General features: G+C 35.6%; 1 protein-coding gene and 1 non-coding gene across 2 annotated transcripts; both read left to right on the plus strand.

The window, feature by feature from the left end:
- Positions 1-13,818: 13,818 nt before the first annotated feature.
- Positions 13,819-16,464, plus strand: LOC123648630 (cytochrome c oxidase subunit 7C, mitochondrial). The gene is made up of 3 exons (XM_045566560.1): positions 13,819-14,024; positions 14,978-15,121; positions 16,365-16,464. The coding sequence occupies exons 1-2, from the start codon at positions 13,950-13,952 to the stop codon at positions 15,092-15,094; spliced, it is 192 nt and encodes a 63-aa protein (XP_045422516.1). The 5' UTR covers positions 13,819-13,949; the 3' UTR covers positions 15,095-15,121; positions 16,365-16,464.
- Positions 16,204-16,266, plus strand: LOC123648739. Its single transcript, XR_006738755.1, has one exon. It is a non-coding gene; the product is annotated as a small nucleolar RNA Z39 (small nucleolar RNA).
- Positions 16,465-25,808: the final 9,344 nt, after the last annotated feature.

Here is a 25,808-nt window from a genome sequence, read left to right on the forward strand (position 1 = left end):
ACAACTCTTTGGTAAATGCACAAACACATTATGATGGACTATATTAACCATGTAGCTGCCAGCCCATTGTTTAGAGAATCAGAGTGCCTTCAATTGAATTCTTGTAGTCCCACCTGAATGACAGAAATGAAACACCAGTTTATAAACATTGATCAATAATATTGACCCTTGTTATGAATCATGATTTCCAGATAGTTATTTATAAAATTATTTACATTTACCATAGAGAATGCAAGGAAGTTATTAGTTAATAATAACTTACTAATTTAAAGGTAACACCTCTACTCTTAAATATCTCCTATATTTTTCTTCCTTCTACTCTGGAAAAAGGCATTCTTTTTAGAATAATACATCAAATGCATTTTCAAAATGCCCTTCCTCATTTAAACTGTTTCCCTAAGATAAATAAATGAAGCTACGCAATCATTTACTATTTCAGTTATAGAAAAATAAAAGGAGATATCATAATGAATTTAAAGAGACCTGTTCAAAGTAATAGCAAGAGCCATTGCAAGCTAAGTCAAGATGGAGATGGAGCATAAATACAAGTAGAATCAGTTATTTTCAAATTGAGAAATGTTGGTTTCTATACTCATCTTATAAAATATATCTACCTATACTTGGTAATTCTCTATGCCAAATAATTATATTATGAGATGATCTAAAAAAAGTGAGCCATCTTTAAGCCTACATTCAAATTAGGTAAATAAGTTGATATAAAAAACATGAAATGCATTTAAAGAAAAAATGGTATTTAAAGGTAATGAGACTTTTATTTTCACTTTGGTTTTTGTCTGCTGCTTGTTTAAGCTCCTCACGTTATATATCATTTTGACTTCTCACAGATTCTTGAAATACCCAAAGTCTCATCTCATCAAATCTGGTTGGGGTGGATTTGATGTTTGGAAACACACAGAAGTCATTTTGGAGCATAGACTATTGAATAAAGTCATCCTATAGCATATATATTTTGAAATACTTGTGGGAAAAGTCAAATTTTTAAAATTTATTGTTATAATTGAAGATTCTTCATTCTCTGACAATTTCTGTTTCCTTAAACATTAATTTATTCAATTGTGCTAGCTGACAAGGAGAGGTAGATCATAAAGAAGAGGCTCTTTTTAGATAAAAGGAAAAACCCACAAAGCATTAAAAATAAAATATTAGATGTAGAAGTGAATATTTAAGATGAGAAAAGAAATCACAAAATGTAAAAATTTTAAAAGGCAACAAACACTAGAAGCAAAACAAAAGCCAGGAAAGTAAAATAATAGTTTAATCATTAATTGCCTGATACATTTTTATAAGATAGTTTTCTACAGTTTTTGGCTGCAGACTCTTTGATCATCCCTTCATATGTCAACAATTTTGTAATATTATTTTCTATAGAAATATTATAGAAAAAGATAATTTACTATTTCCCTCAGCAAGATAGACCAGACTTGTTTTTATTTTTTTTTTGAGACACTGTCTCGCTCTGTTGCCCGGGCTAGAGTGAGTGCCATGGCATCAGCCTAGCTCACAGCAACCTCAAACTCCTGGGCTTAAGCGATCCTACTGCCTCAGCCTCCCCAGTAGCTGGGACTACAGGCACGCGCCACCATGCCTGGCTAATTTTTCATATATATATATATATTTTTAGTTGGCCAGATAATTTCTTTCTATTTTTAGTAGAGATGGGGTCTCACTCTTGCTCAGGCTGGTCTCGAACTCCTGACCTTGAGCAATCCACCTGCCTCGGCCTCCCAGAGTGCTAGGATTACAGGCATGAGCCACCACGCCCGGCCCAGACTTGTTTTTTTTTGTTTTAAAAAAAAAAAATCATAGTTGAAGATGTTTTAGCCTCATGATTCCTAATTGGTAATATCAGGTACAGTTTTTTAATTGTTTTCAAATGTGGTAAAACCTCCATAAAGTTTCTTTTGTATATGAGCTATCAGAATTCAGGCATTGTTTTGTGTAGTAACTAGCTTTATTAACTATAGGCACTATGGTACACAGTAGTTCCCTAGGACTTATTCATCTTGTATCACTGAAACTTTGTACCCTTTGACTAATACCTTCCTATCCCACTACTCCCTCCACAAACTAGTCCCTGGCAACAACCATTGCACTCTCTGCTTCTGTTAATTTGACTATATATTAGATTCTTCATATAAGTGGGATCATGTGAGTTTTGTCCTTTTTTAAAAATAGATTTAGAGAGTACAAGTGCATTTCGTTACATGGATATATTGTTTAGTGATGAAGTCTGGGCTGTTAGAGCACTTATTACTCAAATAGTATGCGCTGTACTGAATAGGTAATTTTTCATCCCTCCCCCCACCCTGTCCCACTGTCCCATCTTTTGGAGTCTCCAATGTCTATTATTCCACTCTGCATGACCACGTGTATCCACAGTTTAGCTCCCACTTATAAGTGAGAACATATGGTATTTGATGTTCCATTTTTTAGTTACTTCACTTAGAATAATTACCTCTAGTTTCATCCAAGTTGCTCCAAAAGACATTATTTCATTCATTTTTATGCCTGAATAGTATTCCATGGTATAGATATACCACAGCTTCTTTGTCTATATTCCCTATCTTTGTTATTGTGAATAGCGCCATGATAAAACATAATACTGCAGTTATGTTTTTGATGTAATTATTTCTTTTCTTTTGGGTAAATACCCAGTACTGAGATTGCTGGATCAAATGGTGGATCTATTTTTAGGTCTTTGAGAAATCTTAATACTCTTTTCCATAAAGGTTGTATTCATTTACATTCCCACAAACAGTATATGAACATTCCTTTTTCTCTGCAGCTATGCCAACATCTATTTTTTTTTTTTTTTTACTTTTTAATAAAATGGCCGTTATGACTGGAGTAAAATGGTCTCTCATTGTCATTTTAATTTGCATTTCTCTTCTGATTACAGATGGTGAGCATTTTTTCATGTTTGTTGGACATTTGTATGTCTTCTTTTGAAAAATGTCTGTTCATGCTGTTTGTCTGCTTTTTAATTGGGTTATCTGTTTTCCTGTTAAATTGTTGAGTTCCTTGTAGATGCTGGATATTAGTCCTTTGTCAGATGCATGGTTTGCAAATATTTTTCTGTAGTTTGTCAGTTTATTCTGTTGATTATTTCTTTTGCTGTACAGAAGCTTTTTAGTTTAATATAGTCCCATTTGTCTATTTTTGTTTTTGTTGCATTTGCCTTTGGGGTCTTAGTCATAAATTCTTTGCCTAGGCCAATGTCCAGAAGAGTTTTCCTAGGTTTTCTTTTAAAAATTTTATAGTTTCAGGTTGTACATAAGTCTTTAATCCATCTTGAGTTAATTTTTGTATATGATGAGAGATAAGGATCTATTTTCATTATTTGGTGTATGAGTATCCAATTTTCCCAGCATCATGTATTGAATAGTGTATCCTTTCTCCAGTGTATGTTTTTGTCTGCTTTGTCAAAGATGAGTTTATTGTAGGTATATGCCTTTATTTCTGGGTTCTCTGTTGCTTTCCATTGATCTATGTGTATATATTTTTTTTTGACTTTTTTTTTTATTTCAGCTCATCTTGGGGGTACATAAGTTCAGGTTATATACATTGACCATGTCCCGCCCATCCCCCTGAGTCAGAGCCTCAAGCGTGTCCATTCTCCAGACAGTGCACCTGGCACTCACCATGGAGTCATACCTCCATCCCCTCCCCCGACTCCCCATCTCCCACCTCCCCGAGTTAGCACCTTCAAGCATGACCATTCCCCAGACGGTGCACAACGCACTCGTCATGTAGGCATACACCCATGCCCTCCCCCCACCCCCCGTTTCAGTCTGATATCCAGTTGGTATCCTTCCCTGATGTGCATTTAGGTGATGATCAGGGAAACCAATTTTCTGGTGAGTACATGTGATGCTTGTTTTTCCATTCTTTGGATACTTCACTTAATATAATGGGTTCCAATTCTCTCCAGGAGAACCAAAGAGATGTTGTATCATTGTTATTTCTTATAGCTGAGTAATACTCCATGGTATACATATACCACAGTTTACTAATATATTTGTGGATTGATGGGCATTTGGGTTGTTTCCACATCTTTGCAATTGTGAATTGTGCTGCTATAAACATTCGGGTACAGATGTCTTTGTTATAGAATGACTTTTGTTCTTCTGGGTAGATGCCCAATAAAGGGATTGCTGGATCGAATGGTAGGTCTACTTGAATCTGTTTAAGGTATCTCCATAATGCTTTCCACAGGGGTTGCACTAGTTTGCATTCCCACCAGCAGTGTATGAGTGTTCCTGTCTCTCCGCATCCACGCCAACATGTGTTGTTTTGGGACTTTTTGATAAAGGCCATTCTCACTGGAGTTAAGTGATATCTCATTGTGGTTTTGATTTGCATTTCCCTGATGATTAGGGATGTTGAGCATTTTTTCATATGTTTGTTAGCCATTCTTATGTCTTCTTTTGAAAAATTTCTATTCATGTCCTTTGCCCACTTTTTGATAGGGTTGTTTGATTTTTTCTTGCTGATTTTCCTGAGTTCTAAATAGATTCTTGTTATCAGTCCTTACTTTGAGCAGTATGGTCATTTTAATAATATCGATCTTCCAATCCACGTGCATGGGATGTGTTTTCATTTGTGTGTGTCACCTGTGATTTCTTGCACCAGTATTTTGTAGCTCTTGTAGAGATCTTTCACCTCCTTGGTTAAATATGTATTTTATTTATTTATTTTTATTTTTGCAGCTATTGTAAATGAGATTGAGTTCTTCATTTGATTCTCAGCTTGGTCATTATTGGAGTATAGAAATGCTACTGATTTGTGTACATTGATTTTGTAACCTGAGACTTTACTGAATTCATTTATCAAATCTAGAAATCTTTTGGAGGAGTTAGGGTGTTCTAGGTGTAAGATAATATCATTGACAGATAATTTGAGTTCTTCTTTTCCAATTTGAACATTCTTATTTCTTTCTCTTGTCTGATTGATCTAGCCAGTACTTCCAGTATAATGTTGAACAGAAGTGGTGAAAGTGGGCATCCTTGTATTGTTCCAATTCCTAGGGGGAGTGATTTCAACTTTTCCCCATTTAGTATGATGTTGCCTGTGGGTTTGTCATATGTGGTTTTTATTAGTTTGAGGTATGTTATTTCTATGCCTAGTTTGTTGCAGGTTTTTATCATAAAGGATGCTGAATTTTAGCAAATGCTTTTTCTACATCTGTTGAGACGGTCATACGGTTTTTGTTTTTAATTCCATTTATGTGAATCACATTTATTGATTTGGGTATGTTAAACCATCCTTGTAGCCTTGGAATAAAACCCACTTGATCATGGTGTATTATCTTTTGATATGCTCTTGGATTTGGTTTGCTAGCATGTTGTTGAGAATTTTTTCATTTATTTTTACCAGGGATATTGGTCTATAGTATTTTTTGCTGTTGTTGTGCCCTTTCCTGGCTTTGGTATCAGAGTGATACTGGCTTCATAGAATGAGTTAGGGAAGATTCCCCACTTCTCAATCTTTTGGAACAATTTTAGTAGGATTGGTACCAGTTCTTCTTTGCATATCAGATAGAATTTATCTGTGAATCTAGCAATGACTAATTTTAAATACTCTTGGAATTGATGACTTAATTAATCAATTTGTCATTGAAGTTCTCATTGTTTGTGATATATTATGAGTTTAATAACTGCATTATTGTCAACCTTCCATGTTAACTTTCCATTAACTCTGGCTACAGAAAAATGCTCTTAGTTTTATCAATGCCACTTAAACCAAGGAAAACTATGACAGAAGAAAAATTCCAATAAAGAGAGGCAGAGGTGCTAATTTATCACAGTTAAAATATAATATCTTTTCCAAATTTGATAAAAAAAATATATGATAATATGATCTATTTCCCAGGCCTTCCCCAGAGCCTTAAATAGATTAAAATGTCCTTACTTTCCTGATAAATCCACTTCTTTCAGGAATAAAATGTTGGACAAGACATTCTCAATACTTTTTACCATGCTTTATATGCCAATAACATAAACCAAATGAATAATTTAGAAAGAACTTCGATATCAATCTCTAACTTTCAATAAATAATACATTTAGAAGACACCTAAAATTTAAAATGTTCTCCTTACTGGTCAGGCCAAGAAACCTAAAAATGTTTTCTAGTTATACTGCTCCCTTCTAGAGAAAATGTCAAGAATTACCTCTTTACTCATAGATTACCCTGCTTTTTATCATTTCCCGCCATCATTTTAGCTGCAACTTACTGATTTAATGAGGAATAAGCAAGTCAAAGACCACCTATGGAATGACCAAAGGCCTATGAGGGATATAAGAGGAGATCAGCTAAATAAATGATTCTCTCTCTTTGGGAGGTATTATTTAAGGCTCAAGGCAAGAGACCCACATTGTAGAATAACACATAGATTGTGAAACTTATATGTAATGTTAAAAGCAGAAGAAAAACCTTGAACACACAAGAGTATAAACAAAGATGAGATTAGGAAAAAGTCAGTAACTACAAAAGTAGCAATATGTAGATGAAAAATATGGAAATAAGAATAGAAGTAGAGATACAGATTACTTGAGTCAAAGAGGATAGTGGATTACAGAGATACCTATGGGGCCATGCGAGCTGGAAAGAGAGAGAAGAGAAAAGAAGAAAGGAAGGAAGGAAGGAAGGAAGGAAGGAAGGAAGGAAGGAAGGAAGGAAGGAAGGGAGGGAGGGAGGGAGGGAGGAAGAGAGGGAGGGAGGAAGGAGAGAAGAGAAGATGAAAGAAAATGGAGAGAAGAAGAAAAATAGAGAAAAGAGAAATAGAAGGGATGGGGGAATGAAGAGAGAGAGAGAAAGAGAACACAGTATTTGAATGTATACTTTCAGTATTGATTGTATTGGGGGGTATAGGGCAGGGAAGAAGTACAAACAAATACTGAACTCCTCTTAGAGGTCTGTTTATTATAGCATTATGAGAAAACAATTCTTAAACTATTTTAGATATATTATAAAAATGAATGAATGTGCTTTTGTTAGAAGTCAGTGTTCTCACTGTGGAAGAAGAAACATAAAAATTTGGAGTAGGGAAAAGCAAGAAAGTCCACTATGGTGATGGATTGAAAATGGAAGTATTGGTGAATGACAGGATTTCTAGAATGTAAATATGTACCTGCATTTTCATGTTTATGTATACATATATGTGTGCATGCATAACCACTAGGAAGCAAAAGCATTCTAGTAGCAAGAAATACTCTAGCACATTGGTCTCTATTACCATTTACCACTAAAATCCCCAGGGTTATTCAAATGTTGGTTCACAGGACTGGGACAGGTTGGATATGAATGGGGCAGGAACATCTTGTTATGAAATAAAATGAGAAAATACTAAAATATAAAAAATGATGGGGGTATAAAATGAACACAGGAGGCAGCTTGAAGTGGCTACCATTAGCCAAATCTGGGACAATGTAAGCACTAAAATATTTAAGTGAAGTAATTAACTATAAACCATTGAAAAAATAGGAATTTCTTGTTCTATAGCATCAATAATAAATAAATTAACTAAACAAATAGGGAAGGGCAAAGGTTTTCTGATGCAGTTGAATGCCAAAGGTAAATATGGAGGAAGTGCTGGATTTGAAAAATCATAATTTCACAACCATTATGGTAATGAACAGGCAAGAATCATCAGTGGATGCTACATCTAGGGGAAATTTTTGGTGAAGAGTAGGATATTTTCATGATTTTAACATGTCTTCCCTTGGAGTCCTTATTGGTTTCAAGGGAGAAAAAATAGTAACTTTAAAATGGAAAAAATCAGACAACAGCTTGGCTAGATAATCAACAATATGACCAGTGAGGGACAGATGGGCATACTATGCCTCCACATGTGATGCCCAAAAAGGACATGAGATCACCTATGCAGTATTTGGTCAAGAATGCATAACCTCAATCTATTCATAAAGAAACATTAGACAAACACAAAATGAGGGATGTTTATTAAAAAAAAAGATAGAGATTGTTTTACTCAGACATGTTAGTATCATAAAAAAACAAATAAAGGCTATGGAAATGCTCTACCTTAAAGAAAACTGAAGCAATAAAGATATACCTCTTTGCCACTAACAAAATGTAGTATCTTCCCCTAGACTAGATCCTGTACTGACGAGCAAAAAAAAAAAAATATTGGAAAAAAAGTTACAAAGGACATTAGTAGACCCCCTGACAAATTTGGAATATGTATAGTAAATAGGTAAAAAATATTGTCTCAATATACATTTATGAAGTTGATACTGCACTAGGGTTATATAGAAGAATATTTCTAGTCTTAAGAAATATATACTAAAATATTTAGTGGTTAAGCGGCATAACATAAGTTACACTCAAATCATTCAGAAAAAAATATGTAGAGAGAAAGAAAAAGTGCAAATGATAAGGAGAATGGAATAAAATGTTAAAAAGATGCAGATCTGGTTAAAGAGTATATGGATTTTCTTATACTAATTTTACTTGTGCAACTTTGTGCAAGTTTAAAGCTATTTCCAAATATTTAATATTATTAAATATAATTATTAACATTCATATTTTTATATTTAAATTTTTGTATTTACATTGGACATATTTTAATGTATTTAAAATAAATATATACTTATAAGTATATATTTAAATACATAAATTATTATTAAATAATATATTTAATTTATCTCCAAACTATTTCCAAATACTTTTAAATAAAAATAATAAATATTTTTAAATAAAAATAGTAACCAAGAGAGAATCCAGGAGTCCCTCACCCCTTCCTAGCAGTGGAGAGGCACCACATATGTGGCAGAGCCTGGCAGAGCCCCCTGCATAAGAGAGCCAACATTAGGCCAGCTAAGTACCTGATAAGGATGAGGCAGCCAGCACCCAATTCAGCCCCAATCCCAAGCCCTGCAGCACTTGACTTGTCTGAGGAAATATCATTTTAAAATTTGAGTTTGTGTAATGGCTGCAAAACCAATGACTTCAAGTCTTCAAGAAAACAATGGAGATGTATTAATAGACTCATTGAGTCTCAACTGCCTGATCTATAAAATAAGGATGATAATAATAGTGATAGCTCCTTCATAGGATTATTAAGTGGATTAAATGAGATCTTATATATAAACTATACAATAAGAACTAGATAATGTTAGCTTTTATTAATGTGTTTAAAGAGTGTAAGTAGAATTAAGGGCACAGTGAGTTACTGAAAAAATATCTATTTCGCATTTGGGATCACTCTGTTTTGAAGAAATACTGGGCCACTTTGTAGTGAGTACAACATTCTTTATTCATTTATTCATGTAACAAATTTACTGAGTACCTACTGGGTGATAGGATACAAAGACAATTAAAACACAGTCCTTTTTCTTAAGAAGCACATGGTCTAGTAATGACATAGATAGCTAATTACAATGCATGAGATCACTACCACAGAGTATTAGAAATTAAATTCTATGTGCTCTTAAAGAAAAGAGAAATTGATTCTTTTTTTAAAGAGTTTTAGAGAAAGTGATATGGGTACAGAGTTTTGTATACTACAACAGGAAAAAATGAAAGGCAGTGAGGGCATTTTAAAAAGAGGAAACAATATGAAGAGTGAAATATATAGTTTGATTGTTAAGTAAGCATTTTTTGGAAAACTTTCTCTTCTAGTGGGTCATCACTAAATTATTCAGAAGATTGGCAGAATAGTTCCCAACCCTAAATTGCCTCAGTGGAAGCACATTTTCTCCTTTTCCTGAAGCCAGGTTACCCCTCCCCAATATAAAATTTCAAATATATGTTAACACAAATCCCTGATTTTAATGCTACAGTCGTGAGAAGGCATAAAAACTTAAAACCAAAAGAAACTTATTAGCTTGAGTTTTGAAATGTAGGATGGAGACATATCATTTCTTCACTAAATGATTTATTTTTAAATCAATTTGAACCTAGTCCTTAAAAATCTAATATAGCAGCTGTTGAGAGAAATGACAAATACCGTACTTTAATTTTTGGATATACTGTTCTACGTAATGCAATTTTAGCCTCCAAAGTCTCATGTGGGTCTAGAAAGTACATTTTTCATTCTATGATATACGCCTTACTCACTACTTAAAATAATTGGATTTTATTTTTAAAATACAACACTGGAGTAAACCTTGGGTCCCTAAAGATATTTTCTATTTTATAACAATCAATCTATAAAATGTCTCATTTCTCTTAAAATGCACTTCTATAAAGTGTGAAAGAGTATCACACTGAATCCAAAGTTTCTCTAGGATGATTCACATTTTTTTTGCGGGCTATTATGACATGAATATAGATTGTTAGGCTACCTGTATAAGAAATAGTGCATGATACCTGTTCCAGGTTTCCACTTCTGTATAACAAACTATCCCAAAACTTAGTGGCTTAGGACAATTTATTATTTTTTCTAATAGTTCTGGGGACTAATGGGTTCAGTTGGGCAGTTCTTGTTTAACATGCTTCATAAAGTTGTAGGCAAACATAACTGTGGCTAGAGTCACCTGAGGGCTTCTTTTCTCATATGTCTGCTGCGGGGTCTGGGATAGCAGGAACAGCTGGGGGCTGATCAGGCTGTCCCTTTCCCTATCTCCTTCTCTCTACTCATCCTGTTCCTCTCTTTCCCCCTCTTCCTGCTTCCTCTCCCCTCCCTCTTTCCCACTCCCCTTTTGAGCCCTGCCCCTGCCCCCTACACACACACACATCGTGTGGCTTCTTCATATGGCTTCTTTGGGCTTCTTCTTAGTCCTGAAAGTCTCAGGGAAATTAGACTTCTTACATGATGGTTGACTTCTCCCAAGAAAATATTCCAAGTTGCCTGAATGGAAGCTGCAAAGTTTTTAATGAGCTAGCCTCAGAAATCTCAAAATGTCACTCTATTGCCTTCTGTTGTCAAGCTAATCACTAAGGTTAACAGAAGGCACATTAGACCACTTGACGGAAGGAGTTGCAGAGAAATTGTGGCCATCTTTAATTTACCACAATACCTATACAAAAATGGAATATTGCCAGATTTCTTTAAACTTTTTCTTCTCTTCATAGTGAATTTAAAAGATGCTGAGAGTAGCAGAAAACTTTTAAATTTAGACAATATTAGTTAAATAATTTGTTAATTGGTTTCTACTTAGTAATTAAGAAAAACTATATAGAAACTAATTTAAAATCATCCTTTGTGTTCAGTTTGGCTTACTGACAAAAACATTTTTTGGAGAATATTTTGAAATAATTACCAAGAATGTACTTTACAGGTGTTACCTAGCGATTAATACAAATGCCAATAATCTACCAAGAATTAGTGATTTCACCCACTTTTAATCTCACTCCAATTAGCCTCCTAACTCACCCAGAGTATCAGAAAGCTCCAAAGTACATTTCTCAAAGTGTCTAGCACTCTCCAAAGTATGCCAGCTGCTATACCACCATAAAATGAAACCACTGTACTTTCAAACTTTCAATGTTTTGGTATGTTCAGCATAACTCATCTTTAACAGAGAATTATCACAGAAGCGTGACTCAAGAGAAAGATATGTATTAAGCTAAGATAAACATTTTACATGACACAACCAAATTTTCATCTACAGACTGGCAATGAGAAACTATGTTCTCCTCAAGGCAGTTAGTAGAAAGAGTGATTTCGTTCAATAAAGCAGCTGGGTTACTTCTATAGGTATCCATTTATTGCTGCATTACCTATTACCCCAAACTGAATGACTTAAAAGAATAACCATTTTATTATATCTCACAAATCTGTAGAACAGCATTTTGGGCAGGGCTCAATGGGCAATTCTGCTCTACAGAGCATTGATGGGGGTCCCTCAGCAATATTCAGCTGGTGGCTGGGCAGGGCTGGAGGGTCCAAGATGACTTCACTCATATGTCTGGCATTTGAGTGTGTCCCACCTCCTTCCGTGGGGATTCTCCAGGAGGCCTATCTAGGACAGTAGTCAAACTTCTTTCATGAAGGCTCAGGTTCCAGGGGCAAGTGTTCTAACAGACAGGAAAGGAAGCCACCAATATTGTTAGGCCTGAGCAGGACACTGGCACATTGTCACTTCTGCCATATTCTTTTGGTGAAAGTAGTCACAGAGTCCACTCAGATTCCGGAGGAGAAGGCATAGACCTCAACTCTTGATAAAAAGAATTTGCAGCACTGTGTAATTTGCCACAGGGCCCATGAGGAGGCAGACATTTCTGAAGCCGTATTCTGGAATCTCTGGGCTGCAGGTTCCTTAAGAGTTAGCTCAAAGCCAGATTCACAGAGGAGACCCAACTGATGAGAATTAGAAGCAACGATGAACCAAATCTACAAATGACATTACTTACATTAAATTGAAAAGTGGAATCCAGAAATAGTAAATGTGAAAAAGTTTCCCAATTATAGTTAAATCAGAATTTTTTACTATGTAAATGCACTGAATGGAACTTTTAAAAAATTGAATGTCGTATAACCTCTATATATTAGAGGGAGGACACCAGTTATAATACATTACATGCATTCCCCACTCAATCAGAAGCTACTTGTAGAAATAAACCAGTAATTTTTTTTGCAGGGGGACATGGCTTTTCTCTTTCAAAAACTAAAAAAAAAAAAAAAAAAAAACCTAAAGTATACATTTTATACCCAGTTTTCAAAGCAAAACTTAGGTCCATTTGAATTGTTTTCTACTGCTATATAGATGAGCCATGTGAGGTAATATGCACCATTCCACAGAAGAATAATCACAATCTAACCTAACAATGCTGTCCCAGGCTCATTTATTACTGGTTTCCTCCCAATACCCTCTAGTCAAAGACCACAGGGAACATACCTATAATTGAACAAGGTGATTTTATTATTCATTGCAGAAAGAGAAACTATATACCATTTGGAATCGTGGTTCCTGATGGTTCTCCATAAAATGTCAATAGGAAGGATTTACAGGATTTGCATTTGTTTTGATTTTCAGTTACTAAATCTTACTTAGGAGGAAGAAAGACTAGACTAAGGCTAAGATTATAATTGGTAAAAAAGTAGGAGTCATAGTATCAAACCAAATAAGGCGGTCATTTTTCTGGCTTTGACAATGTTTATGTTTTATCTATGTTCAGATACGATTATACAGTGATCATATTTTTTTCTTGATCAGACATTGTCAGAGTGGCCTTGTTTGATGTTGATAATTTGTGAAATTGTCTAATTCATCAGGAGAACACCAATTCCCACTCCAGACTGGCCCAGGTGTCAGAGGCTGATTTTCTCTTCTACACTCCAGGTCTGCCATATTCAGACCGGATTTGAGTTCTCTCTGCCCTCTGTTCCTCCTGTTCAATTCCCTATATCTTCAGTAAGCCTTCATTTAGCACTACAACTCGGTTTCTCTGAGAAGTATTTAGTGCTGCATGTTGTTTGGTTACTTGTGTTTATGCTTTCTTTCCTGGAATAAGATTTTGGCACACATCTCCCTCAGCATTGGCAGAGCACTGCAAATCACTGTCACCTAACACATACTGTAGTCACAAGAAAAGAAGGGATAGATTTATTTTCCTGTTCCATAGACTGAAGCACACAGGGTGACGGGGTCAAATTGCTTTACTTGATTCAATAAAATCTTTTCTGATAACAGGTCCCACGAATCTAGACCTAAGAGCAACAAAGAACTCAAGTCTGAAACAATCACCGCTGGAAAGAAACTACATAGGCTTTGGTCTCCCCGGATCCTGGCGCGATACTACATTTCCCACAATTCTTCGGAGCCGACAAGGTGCCAGGATGTTCTGAACTACAATTCCCACAATCCTCAGAGACTACTACTCGCGGAGGCGCTGCACCATTTCCCATCTTCCCTTTCGGCCCTTGCGCGCTAGGGAACGAGGTCGTGAAAAAAGGACTTGGTGTGGGGCCGCCATTTCCTCCGCCTTCGGTCTCTGCGCCCTTCGCAGAGCTTTCAACAGCGCCATGTTGGCACAGAGCATCCGGAGGTTCACAACCTCTGTTGTCCGTAGGAGCCACTATGAGGAGGGCCCCGGGAAGGTCAGTGCGTAAGGGGCTTGGTTCCGTGGGGGCGGGGAGGGGGTGCTCGGCCCCAAAGTCACTTACAGACTGAAGAGGGAGGGGGTGAGCTGGAAATTCGGGTGAGACGCAGACTAGCTTTCCACTTGCCCCGGGGTCTAGGGAGAAAGCTGGGGTCCCAGCACGCGTAGCCACAGAAAGGAATGGACAGGTAGAGCTGAATCTTTACCTGCATTTGCTGTCCTCCGCACCCCCCGGACACACACCTGCCCCCCACACCTGTCCCCCCCCCCAACCTCTGACTGGCCCCGGAGGCCCCGGCTGCAGGTGTTGCGGCTTAAAAGCCAAACTGGAGGTCATCGGACGCGGAATGAAGGTCATTGGAAATTAATGAGGAAATGAGGGCCTGCGGTTGTGGATCAAGCCCTTTCTAACTAGTTGACTACATTAGAATACTCGGTTAAGGCCAGGTTTAGCCTCAGGTATAAATAACTTAGATCAGGTAGTTTAACTGTTACAGCCTTTGAGGGTAGAGCGAGGCCTAGTCGTAAAGGGCAGAGAAACGACGTATGATTGCTGGGTGATGAACAAGTCATAACTTCGAAATTCAGTGAACATTGCCGTGTATTGTCTTTACTGGGTGGCTAGTTTTTAATAAATGATAAAATTAAATGATAAACTAAATGTTTGTAAAATGACTGCTTTAATAAATTTTTTTCGATTTTCTAAAATAGGAAACTTACCACTATTTTGCACTTGAATCCTTAGGGCCATTGCCCAGTGTTCGGTAAAGCCAGTTATTTCTTACCTTCTAGTGTTACGTATGATGAAGGTCCATGGGATTTGAAAGATGATGGTTAAAAAAAGTATACGATTATCTAAAATATGTCTAGCATCCCCTGTATACTTGCCTCTTGGTCTGTAGAACAGATGATTTGAAGTTCTGTTTTTGTTACTTGTTCTCTTTCCAACAGAATTTGCCATTTTCAGTGGAAAATAAGTGGCGGTTACTAGTTATGATGACTTTGTACTTTGGATCTGGATTTGCTGCACCTTTCTTTATAGTAAGACACCAACTGCTTAAGAAGTAAAGATGTTTTAATTCATCCGTTTAACAGGTAATTAATGGATTTATAATCTTTCTAACACAGTGCTTTTTTCCCCCTTTTATGTCATATCTCCCCATCCCCTGAAAAACACACACCCCTACAAATACGTTGTTGGGTAGGGCTGATTCCTGAAGTTATATGTAGACATGGCATTGGTGGAGAGTGATTGGTAAACTTATAAACAAACATTTCAATAATGATCAATAATGGCCAATGTTTATTGAGTACTACTCTTTGTCAGGCACACTTGGCATTGATTGCCTCATGTGGTTCCCCCCAGCAAGCCTGTGAGGTAGATGATATTAACCCCCTCTGAGATACAAAGATGTTAAGTTGTCCACAATCCCATAGCTAGTGATGATGGCCAGGATTCTTACCCAGACAGTCTTGTTCAAGAGCCCACACTTTTTAAACAGGTAAAGTTGTAATAAACTGATTAATGTTATCCTGTCGTGAACACTTTTACTAAAATAATAGTGGCTTAGAACATGTCTTTTAAAACACTATAAACTTTTCAATTCTGTTTGAAAGTAGTCACTATGCACCTTTCCAGATTTTAGAATCTAGGCCTACAATATTGATTTAAGTTGTGAAAACCCTAGGAGATAAAATCCTTCTAGTGTTCCTTGATGTATCAGTCCCAGATACTTGTATTATTATGAATCTATAATCTATAATGACCAACTCTGCCATCTTGGGAAACTCAAAACTTCTGAAGATGCTTTTCTCACTAAGCAATGATTCTCAAATGGGAGTGATTTTTGCTCCACAGTGTGGCATTCATTGGCAGTGTCTGGAGACATTTTTTGATTGTCCCAACTGAGAAGCAAAATGCCGGTAGTGTCAAGGTAGAGAAACACTGCATTAAAAGAATATGTTATATATCCGAAGGAATCTCGTGTGTTGGGAAGTTTGAAAATTTCCTGTGTGTGAATAAAAAGTTTATTTAGCTTAATTGTGATCAGAGTTTCTCAAAGTAATAGGAAACCCTGTTGGATGATTGGAATAAATTCCAAAGTATGCCTAGACTCTATCTGTCATAGTTTAGAAGGGGAATGATTTATCCAAGCCCTTAATATGGAAATGTTTTGGTGCATATGATGAAGCAAATCAGTATGAATGAAGTCATGATACTGTAAACGCTTTCTGATGTACCTGTCAAAGTAATGATAGTATTTTAATGAAACTACATGACTTCTGTTAAATAAATGGGATTTTTTTAATGCTGTTAATTTTTGTTTTTATTTTGCAGATATGAAGAGCATTTTAAGAGGTGCAATCTCTTTGAAAAATGGATCAAACTCTTGAACTCATGGCATACTAGATATGTTTGTAAATAAACAAGATATGAATGCTTAATGGCTCTTTTCTGAAATGAGGAATGTGACAATTGAGCATTTAAATGGAAAAACTAGCATTTGATTACTTTCTTATTTGGGTACTATTCCAGTATCAGTTTCTTAAGAACTGTGTGATTTAGCCTGTTTCGTGGTCTTAAATGCTGAGATTTTATTTAATTTTAGATTCCTAGGTCAGGGCCTTGTTGGTGATATATGTTATAAAAGAGAAATACAAATTGGACTTGGTTGTCCCATAATTATTTTTTTAACTTAAAGGGGAAAAAAAGATACACTTTTAGTCTTCCCCTTTACTTTGATAGTGTAAATTGGTTTTTTTCCATGAGTGGTTAGTTAATCATGAAGAAAACCAATAGTGTGTACAGGTAGAAGTTCTGGTTAATCAGGTTTTTAAGAGCTTCGGTTTTTTTGTTTCCTCTAGGCCTGTAACCTAAAACTGAAATTTTTACCTCCGTAGAGGTACTGGTGACCAGTATTAGTCTTGTTTACACTGAAAAAGAATATTTGCAATGGAATGTAATAGCATGTAACATGTAATATAGGAAATATTCCCAATGTATTCTGGATCTTTGACTGTAATATATCCTAGTAGAAATGAGGTAAAGGATTGTTCTGAGTCACAGTTGTATCTGTGAATCAAATTTATATTCTAAATGGTGAAATGCTACTTACCATTTAAAATATGATGACTTAGTTCCTAGGACTTTGTGTAAAACAGAGGGTAGTAATTAGCTACTGAATATTTTACTCCCACATTGGTCACCATTGAAATACTACTTGTGTTAGAAGAATACTGTGAAACAGATTGCAAACTGGTGATTGGTTTAGCCTCTAATCTTTTTGGTGAGAGAGTGCTGCATTGTTTTTAAACATTTAAATACCAGAATATTCACATAAAAGTGTTTCTGGAAGCTTGAAAAATTGCTCTAGATGCTTCTACATCCCTCATGGGACAAAATAGCTGCTTATGCCACTCCTCACCATATTAGATTTCCCATATGACTTTCTGTAAAACTAATTTGCTAGAACCTTAAATTTTGATTTTTCTCTCTATGTGCTAGGGCCTATTTTTAGACTCTTCAACAACCACCTGGCAACCACTTAAATATGGATGCAACCTTAGTCTGTATGACCCCCCCCAGATATTCCCTGCACTTGTATGTCACCATTTTTTGAATGTCCAGTGATGAATTGGGTGTCATCCCGTGTTGAGTTTTTTCTATGGAACATTAAGGTTTTCCATCTTCAGAAAAGGAAGCAGGAGCAAATTTAGGGTTCATAAAATGATATAATTTTCCATTTTTTGGAAATGGAGATAGTACTTGCCTCATTGGATTGTTTTGAGATCAGGTGAGCTATAAAAACATTTTTTGACAAATCCTAAATGAAGGTGATTTTTTTTTCTGGTTTAAAATACATTAGGAATCAAAAGTAATAGTAGTGGGTAGCCAGGTCTAGGTAAAAAAAGTGCTTGAGGGATATACATGAGTGAGAGGAAAACCTCCCCTGCTTCTCCTTTGCCCATAAAAAGGCTTCAACAGGCTAGCTCTAGTATGTCGTGAGTAGTAGAGGCCAGACAACTGCTTAGTTTCTGTATTAGGGTTTCTCAGAGAAACTGATAAAACAGGGTGCCTGTGGAGAGGGATTTAAGTCTCATGCAATTGTGGAGGGTTGATGAGCCCAAAATCTGGGTATTCCAGCAGGCTCGAGACCCAGGAAAAAATCCAAAGGCAGTCTACTGGCATAATTCCTCTTTGGAAGTCAGTCTTTGTTCATTAAGGCCTTCAACCAATTGAATGAGGTTCACCCACAATATGGAGAGTAATCTGCTTACTCAAAAGTCCACCAATTTAAATGATAATCTCATTCAAAAAATAGCTTCACAGAAATACCTAGAATACTGTTTGACCAAATGTTTGGGTACCCACTGTGTCCTAGCCAAGTTGACACGAAATGAGCTGTAACGGTTTCACATAGGCATGTGACTAGTGTAATATCTTGCAAGTTTTTTTTTTTCATGGAAGCTAGTTTTTAAGTATTGGCTTAAAATTTAAATTTTTTTAAAAACCACCACAGGTGGGAAAATGATTGTAATTTCATACCCTAGTTTTTACAAATTCAGGCTGACACTTAAAACCACAAGGTTTTAAGATACAGGTTTAAGACACAAGGTTTAAAATACAGATTTTGTTGAAAATTATATTGGATGAACCCACACATACTTATGTAAAATTAAGCAAGGCCAAGTAGAATTTGTAGCTTTTACAGATGCTTTTCTTACCATAATACCTGAATAGGGATTTTAGTCAGAACGCAGAATTCATTAAGAGAAGCCACTAGCATTGCTTCCATAATTAAGGCCATTGCTGAAGGAAAGCAAAATTACTGAGTATAATAGAAGTTAATGTGGCCTCAGGTTTGAGTGAGAGTCAAAACCAGGCTTGACACACTCATTGGCTTCAGTAGTCTGTACCTTACTTTCCTGTGTGTCAAAGAGAACATCTAATTTAACAAAAGTTGTGAAGATTTTTTTTTAAAAATGCCTAAATTTAGGCAAATTTCTGAAGGCTGCAGTTGAACTACACAAGTGAGATGGAGGAACTAACAGGCACTGTGTAGGTAAGCCATTCTGCAATAGTTACAGATTGGTATTTTCAGTCACCCAGGCTACAGTTCTAACCAGCTGTCCAGCAGACACTTCAACCTTACCACCTTCAATGCCAGAGTGGTGCTAAAGAGCTAGTATGATAATATAATAAGCTATCACCTTCAGAGTAAAACTCCAGTTCCTTGCCCTGATTTCTAGTCACGTCCCTACAGTTTCAGCCACGCAGCACTGACCTGTGTACCACCTCCATGCCTAGCTCCAGTCCCACCTTTTCTGTAAAGCCTGCTTTTGCTCATTTCTCCGCATTATCCCTACCTAACACACTATACATACGTCTGCAGCACCCTAGTAAACAGCCTCATAATTAAGCATATACTGTAATTACTAATTTCCTTACCTGTCTGCCTTACTAGCTTGTGATGTTTCTGTGACCAGAAGCTTTTATTTATTAATGTGTCCTGCATCTGTAATTTAGTGAGTGATCAATGAACATTTATTGAAAGGGTTATTAAAACCAAGCATGACAAAATTATATAAAAAGCAAGTTCTTGCTCTATACACCAAAATATATGTTTCAATATTTTATAAGAATGAATTTTTCCCATGTAATGGGCTGAGTTGGATTCTGCAACCAAATGTAAATGTTTCAAAATTACCCAATGGTTGTGAAAACTCAGTAAGATTAACAGTTCGCGCCAAAATGTTAGCTATGTCAATTTGAACACTTTAGTCCATCTGATATTTTTCTTTTTTGCAGACAAACTTTGCTGATGATGGCAAGTGTGTGTTGATTTACATTCTGGCAGTAGTTCTTTATCTTGTTTCAAACCACCATTTTGAGAAGCACTTAAATAATTAGAGAATTTTTTTTTTTATCTTATGTAACAAAAGATAGAACTCAGGAATTTAAGGGCTTTCCATCTTCCTCAGCCTGTTTTTCCTAAAGTATTTCTTTCATTGTCGGAAGTTGGCTGCTACAGATCCAGGCATCCCACAGACTTTATAAATGGCCAGCAAGAAAAATTACTGTCTCAAGTATTTTTTAAGAGTGAAGAAAGTTTTCTTTCAGACTATCCCTCACCAGTCATTGGCCAGAAAAATCATAAATCCACTTCTAAAAACAACACTAGCAAGAAGAATGGCATGACAGTGCTTAAATTTGACCAATTGGGATTTTCTCACAAGTCTTAATGTGGGCAGAGTGGATGCTGGAGCAGCATATCAGGATTCTGTCCGGGAAGAAAAAGTGGCTATTGGGTATGAAAACATTCTTGCTACAACTATTCTATATATAATACTGAGAAGATGGACCCAAATACCATAAAATGTAATAAGCCTTCATTTAAGTGTATCCAATAAATAAAGTCTTTAGTATAACTTCAGAATATGCTAGTTATAGAATAGAGAAGTCTGCTTTTCCATCTCAATAGAAAATAAATTATAGTAATTAAAGTTTTTATATGATTTATACTCTACCCACATCAAAATATTTTTAAAAACTTTATTAAATTATATTTTGTTCTCATCACAATTGTAATTTTAAAGACCAGAAGGAAAATAGCTACTTTTTATATATCTACTTTAATACAGTGAAGATTATTTAGTGAGTATATAATTCAAATAACTTATAGTCAATTTTGGAAAGAGTTCTTGAACTCATATTTGAATATAGAAATGAGATCTGGGTCCTTCTCTAACATGGCATAGGAGTCATTGAGGCTTGGCATAAATATGACAGTTCTACTTCTGAACACATGGTAAGATCAAACTCTATCTCCTTTACTTTGGCAATGAAAAAATGAGCAGAAGTGATGTGTGTTACTTCTACATGTAAGCTTTAAAAGGCTGTGCACCATTCACCAAATTCCCTTCCTCCTGCTACAGGAATGCAGTTTTGAGTAGCTGTGCCATTTCCACCTTATTCTCATTTTTGTATACCCCACTTATCCATTGGGCACCTTCATAAAAATTAGAAAATGAGTCTCTTCTTCCAGATGCACATTTGCTATCTTGTCCAGTCACCTTTATAACATTGGAAAACAGTAAAACTCTGTCATATTCCTGCAGAATCATCTCAAATTTGAATTTTTTGGATTATTACTACTAAATTTCACTCACTTCCTAATTTTCCCAGATCTGACAAAAGGTAGAATCATAATAATTATGCTGGGTTTTAATAGGGCTCTATATTTCTTAAAATAAGCATTGTTTTCTTTGCTGGATTTCCAAACTTAGTACTATACTTGGTAAATATTAGGCTTTCAACATGGACATTTAGATAGAGGCAAGGATGAATACTAATCAGATATAATAGTATCTCCAAGTATAATGAGGAACCAGTCTAGGAAGTTCTCTGGCTGATGCCTAGCTTTCTAAGGAGGAATAGGAGATGATTGTTAAATACCAGTGTATTGATAAGTTTATCAGGCCCACATCTTAATCCTAATTTGCTTAATATTAACAAAATTCCTCATATTATGTTGAGAACAATTCTATCCCATCTATGAAACTGCCTAGTGTAAAATCTCTATTCATCTTCAAGCCCTCATGCTAACTACCAAAATGACTGTACTTTCTCCAGACAGAGCATGTATTAAGTTGAACCATATGAAATTCCCAATATTTCACATTTTTTTTACCTACAAATGGCAATTTCTGATGGTTCAATGACTGTAGTTTCCCTTTTTGGCTACTGGACCACTCACAGAGTTCCTTTCTTCCATAAACGTACCTGTTTGGGGAAGCTATGAATTTTACCAACACCAGATATTGCCTTAAGAGGGTTGTATACACTCAGTATAGCAGAACTAATTTTGTTTTACCATTATTTCATTATCAATTAGAGAACAAGAAGTCTGAAATTCACAAGTTTTGCATTTTCTCTAACAGTCTGCACAATTGGTAACGTAGCTCCCAATTACCAGAAATACTTCTGATGCACAGTAGAATGAGCTTACAGCAAGACTCGGGCTTGCAATGTTTTCCATTGTGGAATTTAATATTAATTATCTGGATTTTAGAATATTTCCAGGTTATCGTAGAAAAAAAAGGGAATGTCCTAAACATGTCCTCCAAAAATCCATACTGGAATGGTCAAGGAAAGCAAATTCACTTATAACCTATGCCTTTAATGTAACTGGGAAACATTTTAAATTACCTGTCAGTGGGAAAATGAAAACTGAGACCATCAAAATCATATCTAGAGTGTATACCCAATGGTAGACTTAAGCAGAGATGAGAGTAAGAAGGGAATATGAATGAAGGATGTAGGTAGGGAGAATGAGTATAATCAAATAACAGACGAGATCACTCTCAAAAACCAAGTATCACTCAGAGTAAGAAAATACTGAGAATCAGCTTGAGCTCTTGTAGATCAGAGCAGTGACTACCTGAAAATGAACAGAGCCCAAGGCAAGAGTTTCAGAATGGCACCACTTCCAAGTAAATGCAAGTGTGAGGGAGATGGTGCCCTTGGAGGCTTGGTGGTAAAACAAGGGGGAAAAAAGCAAGAGAGGGAAATGAATGTAAAAACAAAGAGAGTCACAAAAATGAGAAGTCACACCGAATTTTCCCCATCAAGACAAGTGCAACATTGGTTAAAGAAGAGAGTGCCTATGAACTAAGAAACTTAGTCATCCTCCTCAAACTCTCAAATACAATTTAATAATAACTGTATTATTAGTACAGGAAAAAATATAGCAAAGCAAATATATGACACATGGCATGCATGCAAAGTTATAAAAAGAAAATAGAAATTATATTTTGTTTCAGGTGATGAAATTTCTGCTTCCAATAAATACCATCCTTGAATCAGAAAAAATTGGTAACACGATCCAATCTGAATTAAATAAGCTTAAACAAACATTTGCAAACTTTAGGAGAGAAAAGACACCTTGGATTAGAAATTCAAAAACTTAGAACAGTAGTTAGGTAGGGAGGAGATAGGAAATGAGTTGATAAACAGGAAAAAAAATACATGATAATAATCTTTGAAATCGCAAAACGCCTAATGATAGATTTGCCTGAAAATTTATTTAATAAAGAAACTGAAGGAAAGGCATGCAACAGTTAAGAAATAAATACAAAACAAAAACATAGAAAGGTAAAGTTTGCATTCAATGAAATGCAAAAATTCTTAAGTGACTATTCAATGATTTTAGACAAATGTATACGCCTGTATAATGTAAACTCCTATTAAAATTCAGAACATTACCTCAATCCTAGAAAGTTCCCTCATGTCCCTTTCCAGTCAATCTGCATTTCCATAAAATAACAAATGTTCTGATTATTTGCACCATAGACTACTGTAGTCTGTTCTAGAACTTCATATTGTACCTAATTTTTATAAAGTTTCAGAGCGTAAGGATGCTTTAGCTGTGCCTATTAAATGATGTTATTTTAGGAAATGTGAATCTGAGTTCTAGCATCGTCAAAGCATTTCCCAGAGAAAGTGTGCCCTAAGAAATTACTGATGACATAGTATTATATAATTGAAGAACTGTGAAATATGGAGTAAGAGAATAGATGGAGTAAAAGAATAAGCAGCATCAGGAGAGGTGAGGTTTTTTTTCCTCAAAAGTATCTTAAGTAGCATTAGAGAAAAGACAAAAAAGGATTGACAGTGATTAAAAAAATGAAGTATCCTTAAAGGCATCTACTGCATATTTACATTTTGTGTCTGTAGTATCAAACACAGTCTCTGGCAAATAAATGTGGAAGTGAAATTGAAAGAAAGATTATGCCAAGTATAGTGGCATGATGCGCAGTTGAAGATAGGAAAATAGGTAAGACTCCTGGAAACATGAAGAGGCCCTTGGCTTAATTGAGTGCCCTAAGATGAGACTTGATAGATATGTGTGTGACAAAGAGGAAAGGTCATGGGGAGGGGTGAATTGTTGATGTGACACTTAAGGTCTAGGATTTAGATTGAATTTATATATCAAAATAATAGTATCTCTGCTGGCAGACTTGATGGTGGACTTCAGCCACTTACAATTTGGAGCATATGGGTGATAAGAGAAATGTTATATTTGCAACCACCTGCCTGATAGCCTAGTAAGAAGAGAAACTGTGGAAACAATAACCAGGAAGAAATAACGTGAGAATGGGGAAATGAGGGTTCAATCAGGGTTAGATCATGATTAACTTTAAGAGAGATTTGAAAATCAAAATGCAGGAAAATAATGCTTTCTGTTGCCCCTAATTGGCCTCTTTTAGCAATGAGTTTTTTGTATTTGTGTACTGTATTAGATACTTTGGCAATTATATTATATTGTGTACATGTGCAAAATACAAAAACTGGATCTTTATATAGCGATTCAGAAAAAAATGAGAGTAGAAAATTCTTCAGGGGGCCAGCCAATGTGAAAAGTGTTTTGGATTCTCCATCTTTACAGTTAATTTAATTCTGGTCTTAAAATCTAAATGCCTCTACATTCTAAAACCTGTGGTAAAGTCTTTTGCTGTCTTGAATACTTCGTACTTTCTCTGGCATTATAAAATAACTTTATAGTATAGTTAATCAAATGACAGTAGGAGGCAGTACTCTACAGAGAGCCAATTTTAATATTTAATAAGATGAATGCTGAACTCTAAAGTTGAAGGTGGCCCCACTTGCATATGTACATAGAATGTCAGTACTACATCAGAGCAGTAACTGTCAGCCCAGAACTCTATGTGCCCTGCCCAAGCAGTTGTTTGACAAAGACATATATTCATTTCACTGAATATCTATTTAACTCCTGTGTTTAAGATACTATAGTGGCCTTTGAAAGACTAAGAGAAGTATTCTCCACCTTTCTAGAGTGCAGAAGCCCAAGAAAAGACAGATGCTTACACACATAGATTGAATACAAGTTAAGATACAATAATTTCTGGAAAAGTGACTCATAATACAGCAATGTGAGCATGGGGTGGGGGTAGGAAGGCTGGAAGTTCAGGATATCTGAAACAGTATTTTGGAGTCCAGGTCTTGAGGGATGGGCAGAATTTGAGTTTGTAGATATGTATATGTAGAGTATATATTCTAAATGTATATATACACACACATATATAGGAGAGCAAATGATATGAATTGCATAGATATAGTCATTTATAGGAAGTTCTTAAGCACTCCTCTTTAATGCTTAAGGTAAACATTTATTTTAGAGGTGATTTAAAGCAAAGCAAAGAGATACTATTATTTTGATGTATAAATTTAATCTAAAAATCTGGAACACTAAGCCACTAAGCTCTAGTTGTTATGACAACCTCTTTTGAACAGTTTACAAGTAATAATGAAAGACTTCAAAATATCATATTTTTAGAAGGAGTCTTCATTAAGACAAAACTTTGGACCTCAGTGCCCGGGAGTCAAATCAATCATCAATTTGCAAATGTGAAAAACTTCCCAAGCAACAAACTAAACCAACATGTTAAAAGAATTTTAAAAGGCTAAGATTAAACTGTTAAAATGTAACCTATGAGAAACAAAAATTATTGTTAAAAAGGAATAGACAAAAGAGTTGACAATTTAGAAACAATTTTCAGCCATATGTTACAGTTTTCTATGGTCATAGAACTATCAATATATTTATGTACATATATCCTTGATTTACCCTCAAGGATGCTTTAGTCAAATACTTAAGTCTTTTAATCTTTGTATACACACACACACACACACACACACACACACACACATACATACAAATATATACAGACATTTATATATGCATGGATACATAAGCACATT

Source organism: Lemur catta, chromosome 12 (assembly GCF_020740605.2).
Source record: "Lemur catta isolate mLemCat1 chromosome 12, mLemCat1.pri, whole genome shotgun sequence".
Taxonomy (NCBI): domain Eukaryota; kingdom Metazoa; phylum Chordata; class Mammalia; order Primates; family Lemuridae; genus Lemur; species Lemur catta.

Excerpts from the sequence above, each read along its gene's own strand:
- LOC123648630 (XM_045566560.1), top strand. The coding sequence starts at position 13,950 with ATGTTGGCACAGAGCATCCGGAGGTTCACAACCTCTGTTGTCCGTAGG. Across the intron at positions 14,025-14,977 it reads ATGAGGAGGGCCCCGGGAAG|AATTTGCCATTTTCAGTGGA; the intron begins GTCAGTGCGTAA and ends TCTTTCCAACAG.